A 26,143-nucleotide genomic window follows, 5' to 3' on the forward strand; every position below is an offset into this window, starting at 1 on the left:
TTGATAACCTGTTCTTGTGTGAACATTTTTTATATAGACTGGAGTTGAAGCGTGAGTAACGCTCATTAGACAGAACGTTCAGAACACAAACACTCAGTTGGACGCACTGCGAGTCACTTATCTGTTTATGTGGGCAGGACCACAGGATGTCCCTCACGATTTACAAAATGCAGCTTTTATGGCAGACTTTTACTTTAGATTACATCTAACGACGGTTTTCACGTGAACGCACCACCGCGTCATGTGACCCGTTTCCATAGTCACGTCACATCGGCTCCACCATGTTGTAGGAAATCCAGCGCCGCTCCTCGCTCACTGTCAGATTAGGCTCTAATCCGCGGAGGAGGACACGCCGGCGGGGCGACCGTCTCTGTCAGGGGAAGATTCTCGCATCACACTGAGGCGAAGTTCTGGTGTCTTTGTGGTCATCTTGCTTTAAAGCGGCCCGCTCGTAGAAGATGAAAGCTTCCGTGGCTGTTTTTGCTTTGCTGCCGACGTGCCGACACGTTAAAATATTAGCTGGCTAACTGACTGTAAAAGAGTAACTAAATCGGATTAGCTCCAAACAGACGTCTCCTCCAGGTATCCTGTTGCACCTGCCAGTAATAGTCAGCGCGTTATCACCTCCAATTGCTGTATTTTCATTTTACTTTTTAATTTGTTGAATTTGTATAATAATTGTCCACTAGAAGAAATATTGCTTTAGCTAGCGAGCTTTAACAGCCCCGATCCAACAAAGCAAGAAACCCTTCATCATCAAATCTTTATTTCCAGAACATTAGTTAAACTAATATTTTTGAGCATAACCGAGAGCCCAGACTGGATCTGAGGGACCCGCTGGTGTGCTAGCTCGAGCTAGCTGGCAGAAGAGCCGCCGTCCAGGATTTTACCCCGAAATTAGCTGCAAGGCGAAGCAAAGATGTCAGGAAAGGATAAAGACAAACAGGAGAAACAGTCCACAACGGAGCGGCTAATTAAAGGTGAGTGAGGCTCTTCTCATGTTTATTAATTTGATGATCTTTTAATTGAGAGCCACCTGTAGCGTGAAGCATATACTTCTATACCTTTTACTGAATATCGGTAGTGTTTATATCCAGCAGCAGGAACACAGTGATCTGTGGGAGAAGCTCACTAAGGTCGATGTCCCTCTACTAACATTTAAACCTTTAAGTTTTCCCAGTTTAGCGGAAAATTACGTCCGGACCTGTTGTGATATAAAGACAACTTGGTCCCCAGTTTCGGTCTCCTTGACATTTAGCCTGAGTCTTAATCCAAGGTCGTGGTCCTAAAGTCTGCTCAGGTTACCACCAGCACGACTTGACGAGGTTTGTTGTTCATTGGACAGCTCGGTTGTTCTGCTCGTCTGTCTCATCCTTGACAGACAGCCCCACCTCTGCCAACAGCCCGATCTGCCCCGACACAGCAGCTACCTTCCTTCCTCCCACCATCTGTCTGCAAGGGCACTGGGAGCACTGGGAGAGCCAGAGAGCTGGAATGCTGATGTGTGAGCCAGTAGGCAGAGGGGAAGTTAATTGTGGAAAGAATCTCCCCAGTGATGTTCTAAACATGGCCAGCTCCATGGTTGGGGGGTGGGGCTATATATCAGCCAGGCAAAAACATTTAATGGTTCAGTTTCAAATTGTAGAGAAGCGCCTGCAAATTATGCAGACTGGGCATAAAAAAAAAATCAGTGTGATGTTTCCAACTGCTGGGTTGCTTCAACTTGGTCGGGTGCCAGTTAACCCGCTCAGCTGCTGTAACCGTTCTGCATCTGAAATAATGCAGCCAGTTTTTGGTCTTTGGTTGTCAGTTCTGGGATGTGAAAACCCAAAACTCTGAAAATATGAGTCCTGCTACTTGGTATTTCATTAATAAAAGAGTGAGTTTTGTTCCACCGGGTGGTGCTGTGCTCAGTAGCGGTTTCACAGAACATCATTCAGACGCATAAGAACTGGAGGTGAAGCCACACTTGTGGAGCATGTAGATTAGAAACCAGCAGGTCTTTTGATTGATTTGATAGTGATTGGAAAAAACTTGGAAGTTGGAACGTTTGGAGTTATTTTCACACAGTAAGAAAAGCGGACATTTGTAATGAAAAAAGGTTTTGGACATAAAAACGACCATTAGAAAAAGCACATTTTGGTTTTAAGTTTCCCTCAAAAGCATTTAATCCCATGTCAAAGTCTAAGGTTCTGCTATTGTGAGAAATTAGCCAAAATTAGCCATTGACAAGAATGTAACTCATCAGCTTTCTGCCTGTGTCTGGAAATCAATTGGACCCAAGAACCAGCGTGTCTGCAGAGAATAAGCCCCAGAGCCTGGCTATCGAGCTGGCGACGCTAATGCATTCACCCATAATTAGAGCAATCTGAAGAGGACTTCATGATTCAGCAGGCCCACTGTCGTCCATTCACTCCTACCCAGCCGCATCTTTGTCATTCAATCCTCCCTCTATAGTGTGTCTGCATGTTTTAATGTAACAATGGTGGACATATTTCAGAGCCTGGCTCCTATCACCGGCCAGAACCACAGCCCGCACGGATGCACCGTGGCGTCTTTGTTTCCCCTGTTGTTTGTTGTCATGCCAGACAGCGTGTGTGTGTGTGTGTGTGTGTGCGTGAGTGTTGGGGAGTCCATTTAACATTAATGCTAATTAGGCTAGACAGTCTTGAATAAAAGGGCAGAGGCAACATTATTGTTCTGTATCAGGATAAAACTGGCTGATACGGACTCATCGTGAATTTTAACACAATTACAGTAGCAAAGAGGTTTTTTTTATTGGCAGTACAGCTGCAGATTCGCATAATAATGAAATGTAGACATTTTTATTGTGAAATTAGTCGACGTTAAAATAGGGTTTTGTTACTCAAAGCACCTAGATAATGTAAATAATAGAAGGAAGTTATTCAGCATAGATGTTCTGTTCTGTTCTGCTCGGGTAGGTTTGGGTCAGTTTTACATATTCGCTTCTTTTAGTTCTCTTGAAGACTTTTATTCTTCATTCTGGTCGTTGACGTCCAGGAACTGTAATCATTTCATCTTTCAGCCTGGAGAAGCCTCGTACTTTTGGCCAGCGTCACTGCTCCCTCTATCCTCTCCCAGTCTAGTCCCAGTTCTGTGTCACCATCGCTCTGCTTGTGTTGTGGAGTCTCCCTCCAGAGTGCTGAGCAAAACAGGCTCCTGGATCTGGCTAATCTGCCTAATCTGTTTTTACAGCTCGTACTTCAGCTTACAGTTCTGTTCAATGCCACGCCTCACAGGTCCCGGGGGCAATTACCTGTTTATTTATACCACACTGGGCAGCACATGACAGCTGCTCTCTGTGCTGCAGCTCCAGAATATAGACAGATTCACTGAGTGTACCTGTTCCCACAGCACCTTTCGCTGTGGCACTATTGAACAGCCTGTGTAGGTCGGGGGTTGGGTCCCTGCTAGGATCCCTGCTAGGGTCCCTGCTAGGATCCCTGCTAGGGTCCCTGTTCGGGTCCCTGTTCATCCACAACTCACCTGTTTCTCATGTTCACACCTCGTGGAAGAGGAACCGTAGAGTTTTGGGAAGATGGTGCAAAAATCACCCGATCATTCCCTTATTTTGCAGATCAGTGCTTTTTTTTTTTTTAACTTGATGGGGATCCACTAGTGCTCCGTTAGACTGGAAGAGAGGAAGCAAGGGAAGCTCCTGCAGTCTGGATCTGAGTGTGGGCGAATCTGGATCTGCAATCGTTTAGAATGTCCGGAACAAATGGACTCATACTGCTTCCTTCCAAACCTGCGGATTTCCCTCCACTTGGATCTGACACAGCTCTGAATATGTAATGAAAGGCTGCTGAGTGTTTCCGCTCTCATGGTTTCTTCACTCTTCATTCTCAGCATTGAAAGCATTGACCTTTTGTGACGGCAGTAAAAGGATGTGTAGGTGGCGTGCAGCAGTTTACCGGGGTAGATTGGGTTAACGAATGTGAGGGGCTCCTTTCTGTCTGTCTTCATGCACCGCGTAGGTGTTTCCAGCCCTCCTCCTTTGCAAATACTTCATTCCAGCTGCGTCAGTTTTAAATATGAAGCCGTCTGAAACTCTTGTTTCTCTGCATAAGTGTGACAGAATGACATTCTTTCTGTGGCCTGACACGCTTCATTATTAGTCTCTTACTCACAAAATAAAGCAAAAGTAGGAATAATGAGACAGTTTTAGGAATGTTAATTAGCTGGAGGTGGGAACACTTGCGTGATGTTGTGGTTAAAGATGGACTTGCCAAGCTCTTTTTATCATCAGGACTTCTCTTTGCAGATGTGCAGTTTAAGGCCAGATATCTTTGCGGCCCTCTTCCTAAAGTCTTTAATGTTTCCCACAGCTGTGCCATATCCTCCACAACATAAACTCACCATCAAAGAGCTGTTTGAAGACGGCAAACCCAACGCCGAGTTGCTCCGTAACCACCTAGTCAAAGAAGGCCGCGTGGAGGAGGATGTGGCCCTGAAGATCATCAACGATGGGGCCAACATCCTCCGCCAGGAGAAATGCATGCTGGAGGTGGAGGCTCCTATAACAGGTACAATTAAATGGGGCAGAGTTTTCATCCATCTGGGGAATGTACCAGAAGTTTAACAGTCACAAGAGTACCGGCTGTCTGTGAAAGTGGATTATGGATGTTTTGACCATGGCTTTATGCTAAGTTATACACAATCATCCATTTTAACTTGGCTTAACCTGTCTGACTGTGTCTCCTGCAGTATGTGGAGACGTCCATGGCCAATTCTTTGACCTGATGAAGCTGTTTGAGGTGGGCGGCTCCCCCAGTAACACACGTTATCTCTTCCTTGGCGATTACGTGGACCGAGGATACTTCAGTATCGAGGTAAAACGACGTTTTACTGTTAAAAATAAGTGCTCTTACTTCAGTTCATCTTCAGCAAATGGCTTTGTTCCATCCAAACATCACAGTATTAGAGATGAGGTGCAGGCTGGGAGCAGACTGACTGACTCATGACCCAGCTGCAAGGGCTCAAACATCCACAGAAACACTCCTTCACTCCTCAGAGAGGAGCAGGCATCACAGGTCACCAGTTAACAGTCAGGTCAACATTTACTAGCTGAGCTGCAGGCTGATCTGTTAAATACTCACATTTCATTTCACGAGTCAGAACTGTGCTAGAAGAAGTAGCTGGGGAGAGGGAAGTCTGGGCTTCTCTTCTTAGGCTGCTGCCCCCGCGACCCGACCCCGGACAAGCGGTAGAGGATGGATGGATGGATGGATTGGAGTCAGAACTGTGTGGTGATGACTTTTGATGTGTGGAGACAATAAGGAAGCCTGAGCAGGGGGGTCAAAGGTCATTGATAAAAACACTGTTCCTCCACTGGAAACACTGTTTTAGTTCCTGAATGTTTCTACAAAGTTCAGCCTTTAAATATGAATTAACATGGTTATACATGGTTATATTAACATGGTTAAAACAAAGATCCAAGCCTTAGATGTAACAGTCGCTCTCTTCGTCATTTAACTTTCTTTACCATCTTGATTTAGTTGTAGCAACATGTATTCAGGTGACTTCTTCTAAAACATGGAAGCGTATTCATATATTACTCGTATCTCTCTGAATAATATAGATTATTACACACGGGTTGTGTGTGGAGCACTCAGATGCTCATAGAAGCAACCAAAGAAATTCTGGAGAAAAGAGCTTTTTGAAACTACACTTTGTTTTGGAGGTCTGTGTAGATTCTCAATCACCCAGGTCATAGTTATCCAAGGTAGTTTTCTATGTCAAATGGACTGTTTTTTTTCTCTTTTGAAGATGTTTCGCCTTCTATCTAGAAGGCTTCTTCAGTTCTGAACTCGCTGGGGACCGAGCTTGAAAATATAGCCCTTGTGGACCATTAGCCTGCTAATGATCTGGGTGGTCACCTGAGAGTGTGTTTGTTTTGGAGCCTAATCCATTTATTCCCTGAGCTCTTTATCAGTAAATTCTCTTTGATCCAAGTGTGTGTGTGGACTCCCAAACGAACACACACACACCCACACCCACACACGTCCCAGACTGGCAGTTTCTCCACACATTTGTGCCTGGGCTTTGAAGCAAATTTAGTTTTTCTTTCACAACTTGCTCCCAAAGCCTGGTGCCACTACGTGTGACTCCGTATCTCTGCCAGTTGGACTAATGACTGAGGACGTGTCTCATCTGCCTAGACCGGGACAGTCGTGGCCTCTACCAGACATCAATTTCCCTCTATCCCAGCAGTCACAGAGAACAAAGATTTGTTATTAAAACACTTAAGAGATTAAACTGAATTGATGCTGGTAAAACCAACATTACTGTTCAGAATAATGTGCACGTTTAGAACAACTTCATTTATATTTTTTATTAACCTTTTATTAAGGTTAACTTTAAAAGGAATTCAGGCTGGTTTGACAAAGACAAAGCAGTGGAGCCTCTGGGATTATCTTACGGTACAGTCTACCATCTGCAATGAGTCCACACCAAAGCTCAGTTTGAGCCTCATTCTGTAGTTACGCATATCAGCTAGAGCAGGGGTGACCAGTGGCTGTGCTTTTGTAACCAGAGCTCACAGTGGGAGAATGATGTCACAAAACTAACAGCTTTTTTTGCTATTGCAAAGTAAAGTTATATTAGAAAATCTTCACTTGTGTGTCAGGATGCAGCAAACCCTCCATGGCCCCAACGTATAAACCAGGTAGATGGTCACTTCTTTTGTTGTGACTGTGAAGCCGGAGACCGTTGAAAAGAGACAGTTAATTCCAAGACATATGTGTCACATCTTAATCCTCTACACACCTCCACTCTTCTCGCAGTGTGTTCTCTACCTCTGGTCGCTGAAGATCAACCACCCCACCACACTCTTCCTCCTGCGTGGGAACCACGAGTGCCGGCACCTGACGGAGTACTTCACCTTTAAACAGGAATGTGAGTGAGGAGCACTTAGCTTTTAGCCAGAGCCCTGGTAGAAGCTGGCTAACTCTAACCCCGACAGACAGGAATGTGGGGTGATCAGTGACGTCCAGCCGACAAAATAAAGCCTTTTTCTTCCTCTTGTTGAGCAGCCTGATGATGGAAAGCAGCTAGAAAGACTGCTATGGCTGTTTACAGTCTCTTTCACACATGCTGCAGGTGTTGCTTCATTAGCATACAGAAAACAGGACACCTCAGCAGACAGCCAAGACAACCCTGCCAGCTGCAACCCCCCCACCCCAGCCCACACACCACTTTAGCTGCACCCACATGCACGATCTCAGCGCACAATGTTGCACCGTGAGTGGTTAAGATGGGCAGTTCAGCCTAATATTTGTGAAGTATAAATGGGAACAACCTGAGCAGCATCAAGATACTAAATAAGACTTTACAGGCTAAATTTCTATTTCCGCACTGTAATCATCACTAGTTTTAGGATGTAGTCATGATTTAATAGATTTTTCTGTACCTAACCTACAGAAAAATGCTGTTTGAATATTATTTATTATTTCTTTATTATTTGAATATTGCTTGTCATGTCTCTGAGTTTACAGCCTTTTATTCTGACATCATCCAACCATCATGACTAACAAGTATTTGCTAACCTAACAGGATTGTAGACATTAAAAGGATTAAAGCAAAGACATCAGAATTTGGTGGCAGTCATTTTAAGTAATGATTAGTGTATCATTTAGTTTTCCTCTAACAATGGAATTATAGTTTGGAGAAATACAAAAACAATTAGCACTTTTACCATTGGATATATTGTGTGACAGGAAACTATAGATTAAACATTTTCAGCATTCAACCATGTAAATGAAGCATTTAAGCTTTGCTGTATCCTATTACCTGTTTCTCCAGGTAAAATTAAATACTCCGAGCGGGTGTATGACGCTTGTATGGAGGCCTTCGACTGCCTGCCCCTCGCCGCCCTGCTCAACCAGCAGTTCCTGTGTGTGCACGGCGGACTCTCCCCAGAAATCAACTGCCTAGACGACATCAGGAAAGTAAGTAGAGAGCGAACTGTGTTCCTTTTAAATGCCCAGTCTTACTTTGACTCTGTGTTTAACAGTTAGACAGGTTCAAAGAGCCCCCAGCGTTTGGACCAATGTGTGACCTGATCTGGGCCGATCCGGGTGAGGACTACGGCAGTGAAAAGACATCTGAACACTTCAACCATAACTCTGTCAGAGGATGCTCTTACTTCTTCAGGTAAAACAGGACACAGAAATGATCATTAGTATGAAAGGATAGAAAAATCTGCTCTGAGCTCTGTCTGCTGAGGTTGGAGGGGTGAATGTGCACCTCATCCTGCAGCCCAGTCAGAGCTGCAGCTGATGGTCCACTCCCAGTGGAACGTCTCCAGGAAGGGAAGGTTCCTAAATGCTGCACAGCCTCGGGGGGAGGCCCCCGCATGCATGAGAATAAAACTGAGAATATGCCCATCAGATATATAAAAATATCACCCCTCAGTGAAATCAGAATCGTCATCATGCAGTTGTGTTTATGTCTCTGGCTCTCTCTCCTCTCTCTCCCCCCCTCTCTCCCCTCTCTCTCTTCCCTCTCTCCCTCTCCTTCTCTCTCTGCAGTTATGCAGCAGTGTGTGACTTTTTGGTGAATAATAATTTGCTGTCAGTAATCAGGGCCCATGAAGCGCAGGATGCTGGGTAAGTACAGTTGCACATTTGAGCTGAATTTCCTGATCATGCTTTAAGTCCCCCGATGCATCCTGTTGTTTCCAGGTACCGGATGTACAGAAAAAGCCAAACAACAGGCTTCCCTTCATTAATCACAATCTTTTCAGCTCCAAATTATCTGGATGTCTACAACAACAAAGGTTTTTTTTCTCTTTTTCTCCTCTTCATTTCTTCATTTATATTCACATTGAATCCTTCAACCCTTCAATGCTTTGATTCCAGCTGCTGTGCTAAAATATGAGAACAACGTGATGAACATTCGCCAGTTTAACTGCTCGCCTCATCCTTACTGGTTGCCCAACTTCATGGATGTTTTCACATGGTCTTTGCCTTTTGTTGGAGAGAAAGGTGTGTTTAATCCATCCAGGTGCTAGATGGACCTAAAAGTGTCTTTATATCAGATGTGGCAACAGCCTGAAATTTGTCTCCTTTCACAGTGACGGAGATGCTGGTGAACGTCCTCAACATTTGCTCTGATGATGAACTCATGTCAGAAGTCGATGACTTGTATGAAGGTGACAAGAAAATCCAGCACTTTTTTTATCCATAAAGCTTTTTGCAGATTTGGATTTTGGATGGATCAAACATGAGCCACACACACACACACACTTTAAACACATATGTAATATCCTCCATGTGTTGTTAGTAATACTGCAGGATTAGAGTTAGAAAAACTGTTAATCCCAAAGTTTAGCCCACAGATGTATCATCCTCTTTGTGCTGCCCAACATGGCAGGTTAATTCTAAAAAACATTCTGTCCCCGGTTCCCTTTCAGGCGGAGCCAGTGCGATCCGTAAAGAAGTCATCCGGAATAAGATCCGCGCTGTGGGGAAAATGGCCCGAGTCTTCACCGTCCTCAGGTCTGACCCCTTCATCAGTGGATGTCTGACATGCATGTGATCACAATCACATCAGCTGGGGGGCCTGATGTAGTTGATCAAGTAGCAGGCCAGGAAGCCTAGAAGATACAGGATAGTGGTTCTAATGAAGCAAAACACCTTTATTTTTTTTATTTTGTCACCCCAGCAAATTCATTCAGGGTCAAATCTATTTAAATGCATTAAAAGCATGAAGCAACAGAGAAAATGACTGAAATGAAGTGCTGTGTCCACCCAGCTGGATGGTGTTTGCTGCTGTTGGCGGACTTCTGTCCCAGTTCTATCACCTCCACAGTGGACACAGCGTCAAAATCCAGAACAACTGATCACACGCTGCTGTTTACGGAGCAGCTCTGTGTTCGCAGGCCGCCGTATTTAATCTGTTTGTCTCTGCTTCTGGACTGCAGGGAGGAGAGTGAGAATGTGCTCACGCTAAAAGGCCTGACACCAACTGGGACTCTTCCCGTGGGCGTGCTGTCGGGGGGGAAACAGACCTTACAGACCGGTGAGTTCGCTGTGGATGGAGAATCATTGGGATTTCCTCTTTCTTGGTCTTTGATAACATCTCTACTCACCTGATGGGACAACTGTGGGAAGCTGCTGGGTTATTAAAACTGGGTATTAATCAGTTTTTACTTTATGCGTTCATGTTTTTAATGCAACACACCTGCAGAGTAAAGATGTACTAAAGCTTTTGGAGTTGAATTTAAGAATTGGAGTTGAGTCCTATTTTTAAGGGAAGAAGAACTTGCTGGAGTTGAAGACAATCAAAGAGGGAGCAGTTAGAAGTAGGCAGTTATGTGCACAGTTGGCACGATTTACTCAAACCTACACGAGGAATGATTAGCATGATTACGCCACATTACCCTGATTAATCTGCTTTTCAATCAGCTTCGACAGCTCAGATTTTTAGATAAATGCACTGCTCACATGTGCACACATACAGTAGTTTAGCACACACAACTGGCCTGTCCAGGCTTTTTATTGACCACTGCGGGCTGGTGGGTGTGACCCTGTCACATGGAAGTGGGCACTGACCCTCTGATCTGAAGGTCAGCGTCCAGCCTCACCCACCAGCGGCCATGCTGGGAGTCAGCTCACAGCAGTGTTGGTGACCTTTCTGAAGAATGTCATGCTTCATGTCCGCCTCCGCCTCACACACAGCCTTCAGATCTGCCTGGCTGCTTTGAACAGAGATGACTTTATGGTTTCTCTTTATTATGTCAAGTTTTATGTGCGTTTACGTGTATTTTTCTGATTTTGGATTAAGGGGTGTTTGCAACTGTATAAAGACCCCGCCGGCTCATGATGGGGCCTGTCGTCCCAGTTTGTGCTGCTCAGCTAAATCCTGCTCTCACAAACACACGCACATGCACACCCACCCACGCACACACCTAAGCCCTGGTGACCCTTTAACACCCGCACCATCTTAAATCTGCAGCAGCTTTATTCTGCTTCTAACCTTTTCCGCCCAGTTGCTGTGTTGTCATAAAGGTTCTTACAACTGCTGTATATTTTGCATCCCCGATGAGGCTGTTACGAGCGTCGGCCTGTATTGTGCCATCTGTTTCCCCTTCTCGCGGGTTTGATGTGTTTGCTGCCTTTGATGACCCTTTTTTCTCAATTCTCATTAACATAGCTACGGTTGAGGCAGCCAAAGCAAAAGGTATGCATGGCTGTGCACCACAATTGTTGTCTTGTTTTTGTGTGTGGCCCAACCCTCAAATCTGGACCTTTTTTTGCAGTTTGTCCTTTATTTTTAATGTTCTCACCATTTCTTCCTGGTTCTGCATCATCAGTCTGTTCCCATGGTTTCGCCCAGTGTGTGTGTGCGTGTGTGCGCGCAGATACTAAAATAAGAGAATCACAGCAATGAAGCTAAATGACTCTCACAATTATGTCCCTTTGAAAGGGTGATGGTGTGTCCTAGATTTAGAAACTGGCCTTTTCCCTGTTAAGACTTTCCCTGCTGTGGTCCCACTGGTTCTTTTGACTCCCCACTCAGAGAAAAGCCTCAGCTAAGACCTGCTAATATAAGAGCGGGGAAATCCCTGCCCGGGTTATTTTCAGGGGCTAATCCTGTTACACTCTTTGGCTGTTGCAGTCTGCCACCTCTGGTCGATGCTGCTAGTTCATGCTTATCTTTTCCGACAAAGTTGTGATTCTCAACCCTCAAAAGTATTAATACTTACATCATAACTACTTCTATGTCAGCTCATCGATCACTCTCTCATCAGTTTATCCATAATTACAAATTATTTACTTAATTTCACTTCATTATAATTCCAACTGGCTAATTATTAGCACAATATTGCAGTGATTAATCCATCTGTTTAATTCTAGTTTCTCTAGCTGGTAGTTTTTAGAAATTTTTGTCTGTCTTTCCCTTTGTGTAGTAAGTTAGCAGTATAAGTTATCAGAGAGGCTGATGGAGCTTGTTCTTCTGGTTGTAAATTCATCTTTGTCATCACTCTGGCAATGAAGAGTTGGTTTGAACATTTGAAAACTTTGTTTTTATGTGTACCCGTTTTCTATCACCCTGGGATGTCTTGCGGCGTCACCGTAAGTGTTGAAATCGTCAGGTGTCGTTTTGTGGTAGCGTGATGGTGCTTAAAGACGTCCAGTCATCTTGTACCAGTGCATGTGTGGTTTTCACCAGTTTCCTGTTAGTTTAGGGAAACATTGGGATTCCATTTGCTGACAGTTGTTTTCTCATCTCTCCTGCAGCCATTCAAGGTTTCTCTCCCACGAGGAAGATTCGCAACTTCGAGGAGGCGCGCGGCCTGGACAGGATAAACGAGAGGATGCCACCCCGCAAAGACGGACAGCAGCCAGACGGTACCACTATCAACACCAACTCCCCCAACAAGAACGGCACTGACGGATAGGCACCAAACCGCCACTTGACCACAAACACTAGAGTCCAAAAAAAAAAGGTTACGGCGCTGAGAAAACACCTCCAGCATGTTTTATTGCGGGGACAAACCTTATTTATTAAAAACAAAACCTATTAGATAAATTATTTAAAAAAGCATCAAATGAAGACACTTTTCCAGTTGTTCACCTGTATATTGTTACTCGCCTCTTAATTTATGGATTAAAAGAAGTGAATTTTATAAATTTGAGTCAATACTTTAGATGAAGCACTCGTTACCCAGGATTTTAGTCACTTGATGTTTTAAATTGTCTTTATCAAAGTGTTTCAGTTGTAGCCTCATTTTGGATTTTTGCAGGGTGAATTTTGTTTAAAAAAAATTTTGAGCAGTGTTTGCTTGCGTCTTATTCTGAGATTCAGGAAAAAGTATAAGGGAAATTAGTGTAATTAAACAAGTATTTTATATCTGAAGCCGAAAGGTTATGAATGCTTTTGGTCCTGTTTATACAGTTCCACAAATGTTTAATGAAGGGATTTTGGTTCAGCATTTTCTTCACTTCCAGAGTAACAATATTTTCTTGGTTTGTGGTTTTTTGTGAATGCGTTCCAGCGAAGGATGAACTTTTTGTGTGCAATTGTGGCTTTTCTGTGTGATGGATGCTCTGGAAACACGAATGCACACTCTTGAGACCCCTCACAGAAGCTGTTGATGCCACCGTCCTCAGAACAGGTTCATGTTGGCATTTCAACAGCAGGAGTTTCATCTGATATTGTCATATATTAAATAAGCTCTGTTTTAGCTTAATGTTGACACCAATTAACTGAAATAAGGGAAACAGATGATGTTGATATGCTGCCTCGCTGTTTAACAGTACTGTAATCATCTCATTCACAGCTGACTACGGAAGACGATGAGGGCTACATTTGTGGGTTTAATCTATTAAAAACCAGGAAACCAGAACAACATCCTGACTTTTGACAGAATTTCAGTCTATTCCTGAGGGACCCAGCAGTGTTAAATAATTTCGACGCTGCTTCTGTATTGTTGGCCCTCATTTCCGTTAACGAATTGTCATGTGGCTAAACACTGACTCCGACTGGGCGTGGTTGGTATTACACCCCAAACTGCGGGTCCAAAGGTTTTATATTTGTTTTCCTAACGTAGTTCCACCCTAACATTTTTTGCTAAATCACTGAAGGGAAAACAGCAACTTGAACCCATTTGAAACAGTTCCCAAACATGATTGTGCCACGTTGGTTCCTTGATCCTCCTCCATAGATGAGTCCTATACAGTAATGTCATTTATCACTTGTATTTCCTCCACTGCGCTCACAAGCACTTCAAACCCTTTAAAACACGCGTTTACTGGGATATATCCATCTGAACTGGTGCTGCGACACCCCCAACTAGCTACTTCGTGTTTCTGTCACTCCACAGAGGAGGCGAGTGGAAGCTCAAGACTTTCCTCAGCCTCCTCATGTGCCATCTCACTACAACCTCAGCTGGAAACATCTATATGTTGAGGCAGGAGACCACCTGATGTCACCCATGATCATCGTGAAAAGTCTATAATCAGACTTCTGGGAAATCTTTAACATGATCAAGTATTTAAGTTTACATTGATAACTATGACATGTAGGTATGGCTTCATTGGTGGAGTCATACAGTCTTCTGACCTCCTGTCAGGTCATGTACAGTACAGCTCTCAGAGAATGTACAAGAAAATATATTTATCAAAACCTTATGGCTGTAAAATGAGTAAAAACAAAACTGTACCGTCATTTTTCGTAGATGTATCACTTGAAAGAAGAAATAAAAATACAATTTCAGTGTTTAATTTGACTCTTGGTCAGATCGAAGGATTTGTGACATTTGTGTGGGTCTACCCCCCCACCCTCACTCATGCAAAGGTACGAGGGATATTTCCGCTTTTCAACTTTTATTTCCCCCCAGTTTTGGAATTCACCATATGAGTCACCATATGAGTCACTGCCGTCAAAAAGAAGTCCTGGCTCACTGTTCAGGTTATTCCCGTCTCAGATGTTGACACAATAATTAGAACCTGTTCCTTTGTAGCTTTGATCCTGCCACAGATGATAAATTCAGAAACTCAAACTATTATTCTAAAATATTTATTGCAGCTTTAGAATCATTCCATTCCTGCCTTGGCTCAAAGCTGCTTTTCCATCTGCACATTGGGCTAAAACAACAGTTTCTGCAAGTGAAATATTTCTATTTCACACCAGCTGAACTCTTCATAATCTGAAACTAATCTGGGTCACTGACGCTCTTAATCTGATGACAATTGGGAAGAATCAGCCCGACATATTTTCACAGGTAACAAAATCATTATAAAATATATAAATATATAAAACCATGAAACACCAACAACATAAAAACATATAAAAACATACAACTTGTGAACTGAGACTGCAAAAGTCCCTTAATGTGGATCCATGGAAAGCTGCGGTGCTGGTTGAAACCTCAGACCTTTGGTGGCGGGACTGGCCTCAGTGCCTGGACAACACAGACCCAGGTGATCAGCACCAGCACTGACATGAACGTGTGTGTGTGTGTGGGAGAGAGAGACAAATAAGGCACATGTTACCTGACGTGCACCCATGTAGTTTGGCATCAGAGGTTTTGGTCTATTCCCAGCAGGGGGTGGTGGAGGTGGAGCTATTCTGGGCTTCACCACCGCAGGCTGAAACATGTCACTGAGGTTAAACAACAGCCAACAATAACGCTGGAAATCCCCACACCGCTCTTACCTTTGAAGGTTGCATGAACTGGACAGGAGGTGGCGCTGTGTACGGGCGGGTGCCGGGCTGTTCTCTGGGTCGGGCCGGTTTCCTCTGAGCGTGCGTCCTGGTAATCAAACGGATGCTCGAATGACACTTTTCTAACCGTGGAGATGCAACTCCCGATGAATCTGACTCACGTCGGTATCTTTCCCTTTTTCCAGAGGAAGGCCAGAACAGCAGCGATGAGCCCCAACAGCACCAGTATCACCGCCACGGCAACACCAATGACCCCCTCTGCAGACACACAACACACATGAGCTGCTCCTGGAGGAGGCGGAGGCAGTGGCCACACACGGCCACACACACACACACACACACACACACACACCAGTGGCGGCTCTTACTTTTGGAGAGAGAGAATTGTCCGTCTTCAGATGTGCAGTCGGGGGGCATCCAGCCGGGCGTGCACTGACACTGGTTCTTGTGGTTACACACCTAAGCAACACAACATTATGTTGCAATCAATGTCGCCGCGCATCGTTTCACACATCAAAAGAAATGTGAGAATTGTTAGTTCAGTAGTAACTATTGACTAAAATGGTCCCAAATGGCGTGGACTCACAGCGTGACCGGAGCATCTGGCTGAGCAATTGGTGTTCCTGTAAGCCGTCTTCAGCTCCACGCACTCGTTCTGGCTGCACACCTTGTGAAGAGCAGAGGTCCAAGGTTAGATCCAGCTCTGTAGCCCCCTGCCCACACACACACACACACACACACACACACACACACACGGTGTGTGCCTACCATCCCATCGCCACATTTCGTCCCGGCGTCCACCTGTCCGTAGTCTTTGGTGTGGTCCTCATCGTCGAAGAAGGAGGCCTTACAGTTGCCGAATTGGACCATGCGGCCGTAGTTGGGGTTGCCCTGCCCGTTGTGGCAGAAAAGCTTGCCGCACATCACGTCTCTACGAGAGAACAGCAGGTCAGCACGCGCCCAGCTCAACAGGAAGTCCTAACCTGGGGCCAACTCACTCCGCCTGGCAGGGGATGTACTGGGCAGCTGTTCGCTTGCAGAATGCGAAGTAGGTTCCCCTGGTGTTCTTGTCGTAGCAGTATCTTGCAGCCTCAATAGCACCTGATGACCACAGAGGATCAGGACGCTGGTTTTTAATGAAAACAAATCAATTGCCATGGACACTCACCCACTCCATACATCTTAACGCACTGGTCTGGCCTCTGTGGACAGTTGCCATTGTAGCAGTATCCCCGACCTTCTTCGCACGGGAGGCCGTTGACAGCGAACACATCCTCTGGACAGACAGCCTTCTGCCCATCGCAGTACTCTTCCAGGTCACACTCATCCTCTTTCCTGCGACACTCCTTGGAACGAGGCGCAATCTGCACGGTGTTTCAAGGTCATTGGACAAAGATCTGATGGCCTCGGAGTTTAAATAATTCCAATAACTGGAACTGGTGCAATGTAGCTAATAAAGACTTTGGAGAACTAACATTATATGGCCTTTCAGAGGCAGCAAAGTTAATGTAAATTCATGTAGAACATAAGAACTGTACTGATAGGAAGTGTAACGTGTTAAATACTTTCTACACACGTTAGACATTGTGTGTGAGGGTATTATCAGTTGGACTGAGAGTTCCGTGCGCTGTAGTTGTCAAAATGTCATCGTTACTGTGGTAATCACTCTCAGCTCTAAGGCACCTTGTACTGCCACAATTTTCCAACAGAGGGCAGCATCAGATTGATTCTGGTGGGGCCCGGGTTGGTTTTGAACCCTCACCTTGCAGTTGTCGCAACAGTCTCCCTCTGCGCACTGCGAACCCTCCGTCAGCCTGCAGGTGGTGGCGTTGCAGCACGGGTTTGTGCACTCCTGCATGGGTGACATTAGGCCATAAATTGTAGAAAACAGCATCAATACCTTCACTCAATCCAGCAGCTATTTATCACCCTTTTATTCATTCATCACCGGTTGATTCGTGATTTACGTGGTTTGTGTTAGCATGCACCTATTAAAAACTGCTCAATGTGCACCATGAAACGCTGACTTCATCTATATATTTAGAAGCACATTGTCTTTTCTAGTGCCAGATTCATTTTTTTTTCATTATTCTCCAGCTCTACCTTACTTCTTGTTCTGCCCCATTTTTATTGTTTCTAGGAGTAGAATGGGGGCCGAGCATTTAGCTACCAGGCCCCCCTGCTTTGGAACCAGCTCCCTGTCCAGGTACGGGAGGCTGACTCCATCGCTACTTTTAAGATCAGACTCAAAACCTACCTCTTTGAAAAAGCTTATTGTTACTAATTCTGTAGTTCCAGTTACTATCATAGACAGACAACTTATCATACTTAGGGGGTTGTCTAATCATTAAGTTAACATCTTAGTTATGCTGTTATAGGCCGAGGCTGCCGGGGTCCAGAAACATGATCACCTGACAGGCCTCTGTCACCACACTGGGTCATGGTTTCCTCTCCTCTCCTCTCCTTTCATCCTCTTCATCAAGCAGACTAGTTATGCTGATTCCTGTGTAGTTTTTCTGCTTCTCCCCCCCCTTCTCTATTCATTTACAGGTATCGCAGCCTTCGGAGCTGCATGACAACCTCCAGCCCCACTGTATAAATAGTGTATTTTTGTGTGTGTTTCTGTGCTCTGCCCGTCCTCTCCTCTCCTCTCCTCTCCTCTCCTCTCCTCTCCTCTCCTCTCCTCTCCTCTCCTCTCCTCTCCTCTCCTCTCCTCTCCTCTCCAAGGGGAGTTTTTCCTTGCCACTGTTGCTTGTCTGGGGTTAGGCCCTACGATTCTGGAAAGTGCCCTGAAACAATATTGATTGTATAAGACGCTATATAAATAAAGATTGATTTGATCAAGCCAAACTTACATTGTTACACTGTGTTCTGATACGTAATTCATGAGCAGTTGTGGATTTAAGTGTTTCGTTTGCAAAAAAGCCTCCTGTAATCAGCAAATTACATCTCAAAACACGCCTCTTTGTTCCTGTATTTGGTTTCATGACTGCAACGATGCATAATGGCTGGTGTCAAGTTCCGTCCTACTCCTGTACATTAATCTACAAGTACCGGTAGATTGAAAGACCATTTGATGTATCGAACATTCAATCTGTAGGATCCAACTTCTTTCATGCATCATCTAGAAATCTAGAGTTGGCCCTGATTTCACTGTATTCTCACATTTCTTGCTGCTTGAACAATGAAAATAAAACAACCTGCAAAAGGTGTTCATTTACAAAATTAAGAGGAGCTCAAATGAGAATGTTATGACCACTCAGATTTCTGCAGAATCGCTCTAGTTTTAGCTCTCTGGAGAAGAGCAGGACTCTCCAGCTGCATGCTCCAGCAGGAAAAATTACACACACACACACACACACACACACACACACACACACACACACACACACACACACACACACACACAGTATTCTGCTAACCACGAATCGTGTGTACACAAATTTGTGGTTAGCAGAATACCGGCGGTGTCAAAAACAAGTCTAAACATCTGGACAGAGGGGGAGGGGCTAAGGTGAGGAGGGGTATGCAAGTTTGTACTGTAGAGAAGATTCAGCCAAGATGACAAATCCCATAACACATCAAATCACAGGAATGTTTCTGCTCTTACAACACACACACAGATACACAAACACAAAGCCAAACAGACACATAACCACACAGATACACACACGCACACAAACACAGATACACAACCACACACACAGCTGCATGTCAAAGCAAAGCTCAGACTCAAGATCAGACAACACGGTGAACTTGAGAATTCCTGCAGGAGACGATGGAGTTTGTCTTCACGCTGACTTGAGCTGAGTTTGATCCAGAGTGTCAAGACCTACTAGGAATCATTCTGGACTCTGACTTTTGACCTCCCAGCATTTGTGCTTGGGTAAAGTAAATCTGTGTCAGTCAGGTGTGTCCCCCACATTTACCTGCAGGGTGCCACAGTCGCACTGCTCCCCCTTCTCCTTGAAGCCGTTCCCACAGACGGCAGGGGCCTCGATGCTGAGGTAGTCTGGTTTATTCAGCAGGCAGGAGGGGCTGCGGTTCAACAGGTATTTCTCATAGTTGTTGTTGCTGCAGCTGCTGAAGGTGCGAGGGATATTCCAGCTGAGGGAGCAGGTTTAGGAGATCAGGATCTTGACTTGAGCAGATCAGGGAGCTCTGACTGACCTTTACTGCGTCTCACCTGAGCGCTGCAGCCATGATGCAACTATCACCAGAACACACGCAGGCGCTGGAGTCGTCGTGGTCCATGCCCAGGTTATGGCCCATCTCATGAGCCAGGGTGGCACCGATGGCGATGGCGCGGTCATTGTGATCCTGGAGGAGTATTACATTCTTTCATCAGTATGTTGTTCTAATGAGCTGGAAGGTGTCTGTTTCTCCTTTTGTATCATTCTTCCTGCCATAATTACACATCCTGGACTGATGGAGTCTGAACTTGTTTTGATGGTAACTCATTAACTACATGGAAGTTGGTTAGTACCAGTATTAAATTAAATCTCCTCCCCCGCCCTGCACCTCTCTGGACTCTGAACCCTTTTTTTCCCCCAGTGGAGAACTCACCTGTACAACGCCAACGGAGTGACCAGAACAAAGCGTGCCGATGAAAGCCAGCCCAACGGTGCCACCTTCAAAGTCGATACCACTGAAAGAGGAGCAGATATGGGTTGCTACAGATCAATTCCACTTTATTTACCCAGTGTCTCTTATAGCCAGTAGTGTTGGAAAAACTGTTTTTAACAGGAAGAAACCTGTAGCAGGCCCAGGCCCCAACGGTTTTTTTTTTATAATAAGGTTTGTTGGTCTTTGTCTGCTGTATAACTTATTTGAGAAATGCATTATTGTGTTTCCGTTGGTTGGGGAGGGGCAACATCCTGGTTTACACAGGACACATGAAGAAAATGTTATTGGCACATGCAAAATTATAGTGGTTTAAGTTGTGAAATCTGTGTTCTTTATGCCTGACCTGATCAGATGAGCATTGTCGTGCTTTTTCCTCTTGAGCAGCTCATTGTTCCTCCACTTCATGAAAGCATTCAGGTTGGCACCAGCTGGGGGGGTCACAGAGATCTGGTCACCATTGGACCAGATCTCCAAACCCACCAGAGCGATGAAGGTCCTCAGTGGTTTGTAGGCCTGTAAAGCAGGAGCGCAGATGAGAGGCGACCACAGCTAAAGACCCACAAGAACCCCCCCAGAAATTCAATCTCACCATGTTCACAAAGTTGACAATTTCAAACATCCTCTTCCTCACTGCATTTCGATCTCGCTTCAGCTTCTCGTACTGAAAGGGGATGACATCGTTAAGCAGCTGATCACACAAACGCTCACATTAGTGACCAGAACCAGACCTCCATCCTACCATACGAAAATCACCAACGAGGTAGAGTTCCAGGTATTTCTGCTGCTGGACGATGCCAAAGCCCTGCCGGCGACAAGACACTTCCTGTCAATGTCACGTTGCAGTTTTTACGGGAAGGTCACAGGAAAGGCTGTTACCCCTGATCTGGAGCGGCTGCGTCCTGTCGGGGGCTCAAAGTCATCACTCCAGCTGGTGTTGGTGACGCCGCAGACGCGTGGCGTGGAGTTGCCGGCGTTAAGGGTCATCACAGCATGGTTGCCTTCGTCACCCCCTGACAGGGGCTCAATCAGGTACCTCTGAGCGGATGTGCGGAAGTACCCCCTAAGCCCAGATCAGCAGGAGATCCACCAGATTTCAACAGCAACCAAAAAAACCAATAAAACCATTAACATGGCAGCAGACTGGTAAATCATGCCACTGCTAATTCTGGCATGCTGGTCCCTAACTGTTGCTACTCTACTCTGTAAATAAAGCTACAATCCAAACCACCCTGTGGGTCACACTTCTAGAGCGCCATAGACCTGTTTGCTGGTGAGTTCCAGTTTAACAAGTCAATCTGGCATTTCCTGATGGAGACGTTGATGACCATTTCATACGGTTTTGTTCCCTCCTGAGCTTAAACAGCAGCCTGCAGCTCACCTGAGTCCGTCACATGTGCTGATGCTGACGGATGAGCTGCTGTGGCCCGCGATCCTCCCGTGGTAGTAACAGTGATCCTGGCAGAGATAAGCAGGACGGACCTCAGGTTAATGTTCATGTTGGCAGTCTGTGAAGGTGAAGGATCACGTCAACGTGATCTGATGCGATTCAGAAAGAGGAAGTTCCTACGATGTCATTTGGTGCTGCGGTAACACGGCTCCCATCCTCTTGGTAGTAAGTCTCAGTGTAATCTTTGGTGAGTAATTCACTGGTGAGGAAATTTAGTCATTTGAGTCACTGAAAAGCCATAAAATCTCAGCCAATGACCAAAGGCCCCACCAACTTAAAACAGGAAGTGGTTCTAAAGTGGATAAAGAACTCACTCATTTCTCTCCAAATGCATCTCGATGTCTCTTCCTCCTAAAGTCATGGCATATTTAACCGTCTCTGGTCTGACACTCTACACAGGAAATGTACATTAAACTCTGTCTTTAGCACCACATCTGTCAGAATTCAGCCTCTCGCTAACAAACCTCTGTGCCTCTTTTTCTGAGCGAGTGAAGTCGGACAGGTCGAACCACCTGGTAGTGCATAACCTCCCCGAACTCATGACTATGGCTCTCTGTGGACACACACGTGAAATACATAAATACATAAAGTAAATAATGAAGTTACAGTAATTAATTTGATCCTGTCAGATGGACAACAAGGACACGAGGACATTATTAGCAGTCTCGTGAACGTTTCTACGGCTTCTGATATCCAAAGGTTTAGTTCATTGAAATGCGGGAAGAAATTTTAGTTTAAAGTTGCTGACCCAAAATGTCTTGAGGAGCCACACTGAATAAAGCCCTCCAGGCTAACCCAGGCTTCAGCAGCAGAACTAAACATATCAGCAGCATCACAGCTGGATCCATCTTCAACCAGGCAGAGCCAGTGTTTACCGTTAAGGAGCTGCTGTATAAAGGCACCATTAAAGGACATGGGAGAGTGTCTGCAAGTGTGTGTGGGTAGTGACAGTTATTAATGTTACTGTCAACTATTTTACAGATAGCCTAATATTATTAATGACACTCCTAATATTTGACAGACATTTATCAGTGTTTTTATGTCAAATGCTTTCTTTGTCTACTTTTATCTGTACATTTGAGCTGATGTCATGTCAACAAAATGGCAAAAATCAATATTTAACAGCTTGCATGCAACGTGGGTTTTGTTGAAATTTCAACACATCCATCAACAAAAGAAGAAGCTGAAAGAAGAGTCAAACTGGCTCTTTTAAAGTCTTATTTTCTCTTCCTCTTTTTCATATTATGAAATGTTCTGAATTTTCCCGACATGGTAAGGAGGTCCAATCTAAGTTGAGTAACAGGAAGTGAGTCAACCGCCTGAGTCAGTCAGGTAGACAAACACCTGAATTCGATGTGTTCAGTCCCACTGAGTGGGACCATCACCTGCACTCCCACCATGATCACCAGACACTGCTGGAGGTCCGCACACTCCACCAAAACACCTACTCAGGTGTTCCACAGCGCCGAAGGCCAGTGTTTATTGTCTCACAAGACTGCAGCTTTAGTTATTAATCAGCCACCACCAAGAGAGCAGGTAACCGGATCCAGAGACTCACCTGAAAGTCGGAGAGAAGCGCTGGCGATGAAGAGCCACAGCAGGAGCGTCGGCGTCATTTTCGGTTGGCAGACAGATACCAAGCCGCGCCGCGCTGCCGACGGGCTTTTATACTCCGACCTGCAAGTTTCCTGCTATGAGACCACGCCCCTGACCACGCCCCCGGACCCGACCTGTCAGTCACGATGATGAGCCAAGACAGTTTAAAACCAGTCTGGACGCGCACACGCATCTCTGCGGGAATGCGGGAAAAACTGTTTTTGCGCAGTCAAAAAAGTCAAAGGTTGCATGAACTGGACAGTCAAAAACAAATTTGCCTCCATATATTAGTTTCTGCAATAAATCAGCCGTTTGACTCACAGACGTTGTGTTCTGATTTCTGACGGACCGCAACATTTCAACATTTATTACTGTCACGCGGCTCACCGCACCGCAAAGTCTGACTCGCACCTCCAGGCAGTCAGACAGACATGGACAGCTGACTGTCGACGCAAATGCGCGCGTGCAGTGAGTGGGCGTAGGTTGTGGTCCCCACAGGTGTGGTTTTGTCTAGAGTTCAACTCAGGATTCTTGTGTTTACAGATGAACCAGTTCTGAATATACCGACGTGGTTTTAGCCCACCCGGTACAGGTGAACGGGGGGAAGATAAGCGTTCACACTGCTTCATCTGCTGGATCTCTTTTATAGCATTATAGTGTCTCTGTTGGGCTTAATCCCCCTGTTGACTGGTCATTGAGGGTTTTGTCCTCCTGAGTATAATTTAGACTGGTCGTAAGGTGATTTTTTGTGCCAAATGTATTAATCCATATTCAGTTAAACAGTGAAATGTAAATTCCTTTTTAAAAATTTAATTCATCACAGCTACGTCTCGGCGTGTGTCATGTACCGGTAATACTTGCGTGCTGCTCCAAGTGACGCGTTGGCATTTAGTCACTTAGCCTTTGAGTAATACAACGTTTAACTGTAAACGGATATTACTATATAAAGGATTCTATAGACTACCGCTCAATAAAATTCCTCCCAGTTGACCAAGTAAGCGGTACCGGACCACGTTAGCACCCGATGAAACGATCACATTTCAGCATGCTTCAAAATTGCTTCATCTTTAGGTTCAGTATATCTGCGTGTTCCTAAAAAAAATGCGTTGTAGCTTTTTTTTTGTTAAATAGGCCGCATCACGTGATCATTTGACTGTCTGAGTCACATGATTCAGTGTTTCGAACGTTGGATAATTGTATCTACGATGACACCTGACAGTCAGTCTTGAGAATTACAACCGAACGGAATAACAAAAAATTTAGTTATGATGTTTAACAGCAAAGGTTTTATCTGCATCTTAAAATAAAGACATTTATACATTGATGTTGTTATAATGTGATTGTACTTTCATAAATAATAATATAAAAGTGGTGCTTTTGCAAGTTTCATAGAAATACACAAATATACGTAAAGAAAATTTAAAATAAATACAAATAGGAAATGCTTGTGCAACTGGAGATTTGAGGGCTTTGCAGATTTTTATTTTTTAATAAAAGATTATTTCTGCTCTCAAACGATCTGCCAACCTGTATATTTTCTGTATGAGTGTGAGTGTGTATGTAAGTCGATACATTTCATGTTTGTATATATCTGTCACTGCGATTGTATCTGATATTAATTTAATCCCACTTTAAGATCGCTGTCCCTGGTTGTCATTGGATTAAACCAGGCATGTCCAAAGTCCGGCCCGGGGGCCAATCACGGCCCGCGGTCAGATTTCATACGGCCCGCAACTTCAGTCTTACAATGTATTATTTATGGCCCGCTGGCACTAACAGAATAAATAAATCACTAAAATGTAATTCCTCCTTTCTTGTAGATCTTGTAAAAGACAAGAGCAAAATTTACTTGTTTTAAACTTGAATGATAACAGACAACTTTGCATTACATTTATCAAACTCATGGAAATTTAAGGTATTCCATACAGTTCAGTGTTCAATGTTATCTGACTCTCCAGATATGAATTAAAGGCAGAATTGTGTTTTTAGAGTTGTTCACATCTGCCTGAGTGGCTTATATTTGGTTACACTGCCATTTGAAAAATAAAGAGAATTGTCACAATGAAAATTGTTTTATAATAGTGTACATTTGCATGTAACTTTTCTGGTTAAAAAAACATCAGAAGGATCTACTGGCCCCCGGGCATCTTCACGTTATCAAACCTGGCCCTCGTTGCAAAAAGTTTGGACACCCCTGGATTAAACTATAGTGCACTCGTAATGAAAAACACAGCTTTAAATTTAAAATCAACCACTGAAAATAATGGTTGGTTCTGAAGAGACAGTTCAAACTCGCGTCGGTTATCTTGTCTGCAAACACACACTCTGATCTGGAGCCTTTCACACCATTCATTCAAAACTGTGTTTAGACCATCTTATGTACATAAAATATGAGCCCAAACGGCAACGCTTGTTAAACTGGAACTCACCAACGCTTGTGGCAGCCAGGTGGAGGTAAAATTTTGGGATTAATCCTAACATTTCCTTTGCTTGGTAACTCTGTAGCTCTCCGGGGTTTTGTTATCGATGGTGCAAATGGAATATGAAAATATTTACGAAAACACACTGAATTATTGACATATTGTCTATTTGTGTCTAATAGTTAACGTCACACGGAGAGCAGTCGTTCTGAAAGACCGTTTTCAAATATAAAAAAAAATAAAAAAAAATTTAGGAGTAAAAACAACTCATCTTCGCATACTGAAACTGGACCCGGAAGTGTAGCCCCGAAATTCCACCGGGGAAAACAATCGATTCCAAGCGGAAGATAAAACCGGTTTGCTTAAAACTATTAACTGTGACAAGAATAGGGATAAAAATAATTCGTGTTTAAATGTTTATTAACTTACAACATTTATTCTACGTTGCTGATGAATTATTGGAAGTCGTCAGGAATTTAAATTGAAACATGTTTGACGGGTTTATATTGTGTATACTGAATAAACGTTGATTTAAAAAATAGATTCTGAGCACATTTTAATATATTCTCTGAGTTGGATAGTTTCATACTCAGATTGTCGAGGGTTTAATTCCATTAATCAACACGAACGGGTTTGACTTTCACCGGATATGTATTTCGCAATATCACCACAAGAGAGCGCAAGAATCATTTTTAAAAGCACATTAAACAGGACCTGCAGATGACCAATAACTGCAATACTAATCGCAAGTTATTTTCGTGCCTAATCATTTCTTGATAGCCGTTTTTGCTGTATTTCTGACCACTCCTGAGGAACGAAAAACTAAATTTATACTAGGAACATTTAAAATATTTTCAGA

At 44.3% G+C, this 26,143-nt stretch overlaps 2 protein-coding genes and 1 long non-coding RNA gene across 5 annotated transcripts; 1 reads left to right on the forward strand and 2 right to left on the reverse strand.

Annotated features, from left to right (window-relative positions):
• The first annotated feature begins 263 nt into the window (after window positions 1-263).
• On the forward strand, window positions 264-13,372 carry ppp3cca (protein phosphatase 3, catalytic subunit, gamma isozyme, a). 3 transcript variants are annotated; one of them, XM_029829455.1, is made up of 14 exons: window positions 264-980; window positions 4,350-4,547; window positions 4,729-4,853; window positions 6,807-6,918; window positions 7,825-7,970; window positions 8,036-8,175; window positions 8,553-8,630; window positions 8,706-8,800; window positions 8,883-9,008; window positions 9,098-9,175; window positions 9,437-9,521; window positions 9,947-10,044; window positions 11,179-11,205; window positions 12,267-13,372. In XM_029829455.1, exons 1-14 carry the CDS (start codon window positions 920-922, stop codon window positions 12,425-12,427), a joined length of 1,530 nt encoding a protein of 509 aa, XP_029685315.1. In that variant the 5' UTR covers window positions 264-919; the 3' UTR covers window positions 12,428-13,372. The 3 variants fall into 3 exon arrangements, with proteins under 3 accessions (XP_029685315.1, XP_029685316.1, XP_011613631.1); XM_029829456.1 differs by having other exon boundaries at window positions 12,276-13,372; XM_011615329.2 differs by lacking the exon at window positions 11,179-11,205 and having other exon boundaries at window positions 267-980.
• Window positions 756-1,432, reverse strand: LOC115247507 (uncharacterized). The gene is made up of 2 exons (XR_003886587.1): window positions 1,065-1,432; window positions 756-901 (listed from the first exon to the last, which is right to left on the reverse strand). It is a non-coding gene; the product is annotated as an uncharacterized lncRNA (long non-coding RNA).
• Window positions 13,373-14,531: 1,159 nt separating the features above from the next.
• Window positions 14,532-23,938, reverse strand: adam28 (ADAM metallopeptidase domain 28). The gene is made up of 22 exons (XM_003974648.3): window positions 22,827-23,938; window positions 21,733-21,821; window positions 21,583-21,659; window positions 21,389-21,467; window positions 21,200-21,276; window positions 20,698-20,881; window positions 20,561-20,623; window positions 20,411-20,482; window positions 20,165-20,334; window positions 19,762-19,843; window positions 19,382-19,515; window positions 19,125-19,302; window positions 16,958-17,047; window positions 16,364-16,559; window positions 16,194-16,296; window positions 15,964-16,126; window positions 15,782-15,862; window positions 15,564-15,654; window positions 15,357-15,453; window positions 15,187-15,283; window positions 15,024-15,119; window positions 14,532-14,932 (listed from the first exon to the last, which is right to left on the reverse strand). Exons 1-22 carry the CDS (start codon window positions 22,882-22,884, stop codon window positions 14,900-14,902), a joined length of 2,310 nt encoding a protein of 769 aa, XP_003974697.2. The 5' UTR covers window positions 22,885-23,938; the 3' UTR covers window positions 14,532-14,899.
• Window positions 23,939-26,143: the final 2,205 nt, after the last annotated feature.

This window comes from Takifugu rubripes, chromosome 21 (genome assembly GCF_901000725.2).
Source record: "Takifugu rubripes chromosome 21, fTakRub1.2, whole genome shotgun sequence".
Taxonomy (NCBI): Eukaryota; Metazoa; Chordata; class Actinopteri; order Tetraodontiformes; family Tetraodontidae; genus Takifugu; species Takifugu rubripes.